Raw genomic sequence first — 6,000 nt, 5'->3', positions numbered from 1 at the left:
TACAACTACATGTAAATCATCTACAAAAGGCCATACTTACATAAACGATATATATGCTTTTTTGAAAACAAGTCGCTATTCATTTATATTCCTTGAAATGGGTTTTATTATGTATTCAAATGCATTTTTTAAACTTTTTAGGTATTGTTTTTATATGCTTAAAAGGAACGCAAGGATAATGTCTGTTAAAATACAAGCGTGTCCATGCAAATGAGACACATAACCATATCAAGGTATCTAAAGGTATCAGGAACACTGGAAAGACAAATTCGTATAGTCATTCCAAAATAGGTTTCTATGTAAATATTGTAACATTATGTGAAGGGAGAGGGAAGAAGCCTTGCATATTTCGCTTAGATTTGTAGCTGACTTTGGAGGGAGTACTTGGGTGTCAAATATCTATCGTCATCCTGCAGTACTTACGTAGGTCCAATGTATGTTTTAATATTCTGCTTTATTACTGAACATGTACAGGTTAATTGTATAACACCAATGAACAAATATGACACTTTGCACATAAAATTCAGTTTAGGTATAAAAACTAAATGAAGCAAAAATGACAAGATCAAATGCACAAGATAAGAATATATTCAAAATGAAAAACAACACATTAAGTTCAATGTGAAAACATAAAATAATGATTATTTGTAAACTCTTTAAGCCTAATTCACTAATAAAATCACAATTTATACAAGGATATAACATTATCTACTTTATAGTTTTAGTATTCATACTTCAGTACGGATTCTCAAAGGTTTTTGTTCAATCTCCATTGGGTAATAGATTGAGTATTAGGTCTTTGTTTTCAGTGATCCGAAAAAAAATATTTTTAAAACATCCTGCGTTTTACTTCTTTGCTACTGTAATCATACCTTGTCCTCGTTATTTTCACCACCTTCGTCGAACATGACTTCGTTTTAACATTAGCGCATTCATGTAACAATTATATAACTTTACAATTAATTGCGTTGGAACTCTAACGCGAAGCGTTGACTCGCGAACATATAAGAGATTTATAGTTTATACAGTAAAATAGTTATAACACTTGTAAAACATAACGATCCAGGGAATTCACATTGCTATTCAAGTAGGTAACTTTTTAGATAGAGTACGTTAAACCAATCAGATATCTGTATTTGGTTATAAATGTACTTCAATTTGTTCAATGACTTCAGTGTAAGTATAAACGATTATCAACTTGTTAGAAACTTAAGTTTATGACCAGGTCACATTGTGCTCGCAAATAACCTTTCTTTTTTCTAGGAAAAAAACCAGCAAAATGTTTTTGTTGATAAGGTGTATAATTTCTTTCATTGGTGATTTTTATAACTACGAAAATGTGGTGAATGGGCACAATTACGAGTTCATTATACAACCAAAAAGTACTTATATAAAATTCATAGCACAAAATTTACGCTACTAATATTATATATTGCCGCATTTCATGAATGCGTTTTTAACCAAACAAGACCTGTTTGTTGCCACACATACAGCCTTAAGTTTTACTATGACATAGCCCACAAGTACACACATACAGCCTTACGGTTTACTATGACATAGCCCACGGGTAGAAATCATGACACCTGGAGTATCGAGGATAATACAAAATAGTTTTAATGAACTTGATTGGAAAATATTCTATCCGCGTTATTGCTTATTGATTTTAATTAAATTAAAATGTATGCCACGAAACAAATATACAGATTACTATCTGGCTGGAAATGGAATTCCAGCACAAGCTACCCCATATAAACAATCCAGGTATGTCGGCTTGAATTTACACCGATTAGTTTTTATTTGTCGGTTTTACGTGAAGGATTGGCAATTGAATATTGTGAAGCAGCAAAGCAAAACCAGAACGATAATATTCATGTTTTATGAGCCAGATTTTTTAAGTTCTTCGTCCAGATCTGTGCCAGGTTCTAGTGGATCAGCCCCTTCATTCAGTAGAGCATCTGGTACGTATTCTGTTAAAAATAAATTACTGAACTAATTAACATGCTTCCAACCCGGATACTGCAAATAAATAAATAAAGCAAATGACGCACTTTAAATAAATCAATATGTGCTAAAAGGAAGAAAGTGTATTAAAAGTAGTTATAGTACATTAGCAAAGCTTGGAATCCATTTAGGGATAAAGAAGTACTTTTGACGATCCCTCGAGATCAAAACTCCGTTCCAAAATATATAACTTAACAGCACATAGCCGTGGATCACGTTTCAAATATATACAGCCCACATAAATGATTACAATAAGACCAGCTGTATATATCTATGTGTATATCAGAACAATTGATTTATTTTAAATATCAACGGGAAAGGACTAAATTGGAAAATTTATGGGAAAATCTAATTGGAATTATACAAAAATAAAATGTCTTAATTTTAATCATGATGTAACATTAATATTCCATAGTACTAAATATCAAAAAGGTAATGATACTGAAACGGCAATTCAACATATAAACAAGATAGTTATATTGAAGCTATGTAAATATATTAGGCGTATAGATACAAACCATTGCAACGGTACACCAAGTCTGACCAAATGACCATTTCCTGTGAGAAACAGAAAACCCCCAATTTGCCTCCACGTAATGTGTTATCAAATATATTTCCAGAATCAGCCACCAGATTCGTCTCTTCAAAGAACAATACCCTGTCATGTAAATAAAAGTTTAAATTCATAAATCAACATCACAACAAAAGAACTACAACATTGGTTAATATACTTTGTTTGAATTAAATGAAATGAATTAAACATGAATACCAAAATTTAAACATGCCACGATGGTATAGATGAAAATATATGAAAATAGCGGTCATAAAAGTACGAATAAAATTCATAAATCAATGTTGTAAATTACAAGCATTTCTATAATTTGTGTATCATTTACATGTATTCTCCTATATAAATAAGCAGGAACGTATCTTTCATGGGGTCAACATGATCTCGACAGATCTAAAGTTATAACTGATACACAGATTATAGACAAATTTACAAAACTGGTCAATGAATTATTTTTTCATTTTCCTACTTTTTCATATAAGGACCATTATATTACACCCCGCAAGATTTATAGACATAACGGAACGCTATGTGACAGAAATGCACAGGATGATATCGGTAACTGTGACGCTACCTTCGTTCCTGGCGCTAATGATTGGAGCCGAATGGGATATAGAGTCACATTTTTATTCTGAAACATATTATGGTTTTAGTCATAGGACGATGGACAGTAAGGGAATTAGAAAACTGGATTAACGGGTACCGGTGTGACAACTGTTACAAGTAAATAAAGTTTATCCGTCAATACGATCACGTAGAGTTCCACATCTGAAGGAACAGTTTCTAACTTGACCCCGAGTTTTAACCATCCGTGAAATGAAACGGCATTCAGTCCCGCTAAAAAGTGACGTCACATTCTCAGGAATGACGTCATTGTTACGTTATCGGTAATATCGTATGGTGGTGTCGTCTTTTTCTTGGGTCATAGCAAAGGGATGTATTGTAAAGTAATTCTTTGATCGGCTGAGTGCTTTCATATTGTTTCAGTGATATTACACACTGAATAGAATTACTCGTACTTTTTGCGAATGTGCTTATATATTTCCAACGGAAGAAAAAAAGGAGTACACTCTCATTCGGTTAAGTGAATGAATCTTTTCATTTGCATCAAAGAAACATCTCGCGAAACCAAGGAATAACTGGCAATTTGCTTTCGTTTGAATTTTATAATTTTTGCAGGATAAACAGAATATATGATTTGTATCTTACAATGCAAGTTTTCTTTTGGTGCTCGGCACGGAAGCCGAGATGACTCGGCGAAACCTCATCACCTCGGCTTTCCTAAGTCTCGCACCAAAATAAACATTATATTGTAAGATACTAACCATGTATACTCTATGTATTCGAACACTGAATATTAGGTATGTACCAGCAAGTATGTGGTACTCCTAAATATACCCTCTTATTGATCTACAGTGTCAATTGAAATTGTTTTAGATTAATACTACATCCATAATCTACTTTATCACGAAGTTCAAACGTCTTGTCGTTTTCTAGCATATCATCTACCTTTACAATTCACTGCTGAGTTTGCATAATTAGATACGAGCTCCGATTCTAGTACACGGGGTCATAGCTAGCACATACACACATAAAGAGTATGCTGATCAAATTCTATTTCTATTATGGATTAAGAAACACTTGAATGATCTTCCAATCAATCGATGTCATTTATCTCGTGATAACTGTTTGACTTTTCAGTACTCTGCCAAGGTGCGTGCAGTCACATTACATCCATTGGTAAACATATCGAACTTACCCAACCTAAAGCCAGTCAATAAAATTTATATACATATACAAGACTAATCACTTACCGAATGAGTCCGATTTCAGGACGATGAATAAGCTCCCAACGATAGGCAGTTTTTTCCTTCCATCCGATATTACGAGGGTCGACCCATAACAACTTCACCTGAGAAAAATATTGTTATTCTTAATTTTGCAAGATAAAACACTTAGCGTAATTTTGCGAAAACTCGAACACTCATATTCAAATGTTAAAACGTATAAGTTTCATTATACAAGTTTATGTTAATTCACAATTTTCAGTAAGAGCCCTTGATCGCGGCTTTCTGTATTCGCTAATATGTGGGGGAAAGCGAGAACGATGACGCAAAATAGGCTATAAACAGTTAGCAATTTTCTGTAGGTGCCATGCATAATATTTTTAAATCGCTCGTCATTGTCATAACTGTCATAAAAATCTGATATCTATTTTTGTGTGTATAGTATTTACCAGTTAAAATAGAGGCCTAGTAGAGTGTAAACTGTATTGGTAATACGAATTAAAACGATAATGAGGATGAAAGACATTTAATGTCTGTTAGCTTTAGGACAGATGTCTACATTTCTAGTGCAATTAAGTACCTGGTTTTTAGTATCACCAGTGTGCCACAGAGCGTTACGGAGGAATTCCCCGGGTCCAGTCGATGAATTCACCAGTTTTAATTGAATACCTGGTTCTGCTACTGCGCGGAATGGGGTCGGATGCCAGTAAGTCTGTGTAGCTTTCTTCCACATTACAACATAGAAGTGGGCATTGTCCTGGTAGCTAAATATAAATCCGGCATAGTCATCGTCGACTTCAGAGTTGATGAAAAACGTCCCACTGAAGTCGACTCCGCTAAATTTCGTGTAGCCTGTAGTCAACAAAAATATACGGAAACATATAGAAAACTGTAAGCATCATCGGTTAAAATCTAAAACTCGTTGTTTTATATATTTGACCTTCTACAAAGCATAAATTCATGATTTCTTTTCATTAATATAATTTTGTAGATTAGATGCAACAAACTTAAATAATATATTGAAGATTTTTGCCTAATATACGTTATTAATGAGTACAAGAAGGTTTTATCAAACCAATCAAAACAAGTTTACTCTGACACATTACAAGGTCAGATGTCTATTTGAATCTATTGTAAAGAAAACAGGGTGTGTAAATGTATTTTGTATTGCAAACAAAATATCGCTGTATACGGGAATAGTTTCGTAACAGAGGATAACAATTTCATGATGAAATACATATGAACAATAACATACTGACTGCTATTCCCGGGTCACTGTTCATTGTCTGAACGATTTCTGCTCCCTGGGGACAAAATGTAGAATCATCATATAGAAATAACAGACCAAATTATATAACTGAAACAATAATTCAAACAATAAAAAAACAGTAAATGAACGAAATATTAAAGAAAAGAATAAATGTGTAGAATGCAAAATAAAAGCAAAACTATGTGCTCAGAAAGAATAATTATCCTATATTATATACTTATTATTATACTATAATTACAAATATCATTTAATTGATTTGGAATGGTTTCATGTGACATGTAAAGCAGAGATACTATCTCATGTAATTCGTACAATATTATCAATATCAAAATATTGACACCCAATAGCAAACGTTGAATTACAATCATATTGTT

At 33.0% G+C, this 6,000-nt stretch overlaps 1 protein-coding gene across 1 annotated transcript in view; it reads right to left on the bottom strand.

Annotated features, from left to right (window-relative positions):
• Window positions 1-573: 573 nt before the first annotated feature.
• Window positions 574-6,000, bottom strand: part of LOC138333063 (cartilage oligomeric matrix protein-like) — a 29,748-nt gene continuing 24,321 nt past the window's right edge. Inside the window, exons 20-24 of the mRNA XM_069281176.1 lie at window positions 5,612-5,660; window positions 4,937-5,208; window positions 4,384-4,481; window positions 2,520-2,659; window positions 574-1,967 (exon numbers count right to left, since the gene is read on the bottom strand). Coding sequence (XP_069137277.1) covers window positions 1,876-1,967; window positions 2,520-2,659; window positions 4,384-4,481; window positions 4,937-5,208; window positions 5,612-5,660 — 651 coding nt within the window. The 3' untranslated portion in view covers window positions 574-1,875. The remainder of the gene's footprint in view (window positions 1,968-2,519; window positions 2,660-4,383; window positions 4,482-4,936; window positions 5,209-5,611; window positions 5,661-6,000) is intronic.

The sequence above is a fragment of the Argopecten irradians genome, chromosome 10 (genome assembly GCF_041381155.1).
Source record: "Argopecten irradians isolate NY chromosome 10, Ai_NY, whole genome shotgun sequence".
In the NCBI taxonomy this organism is placed as follows: Eukaryota; Metazoa; Mollusca; class Bivalvia; order Pectinida; family Pectinidae; genus Argopecten; species Argopecten irradians.
This window is presented reverse-complemented; position numbering and strand designations above follow the sequence as displayed.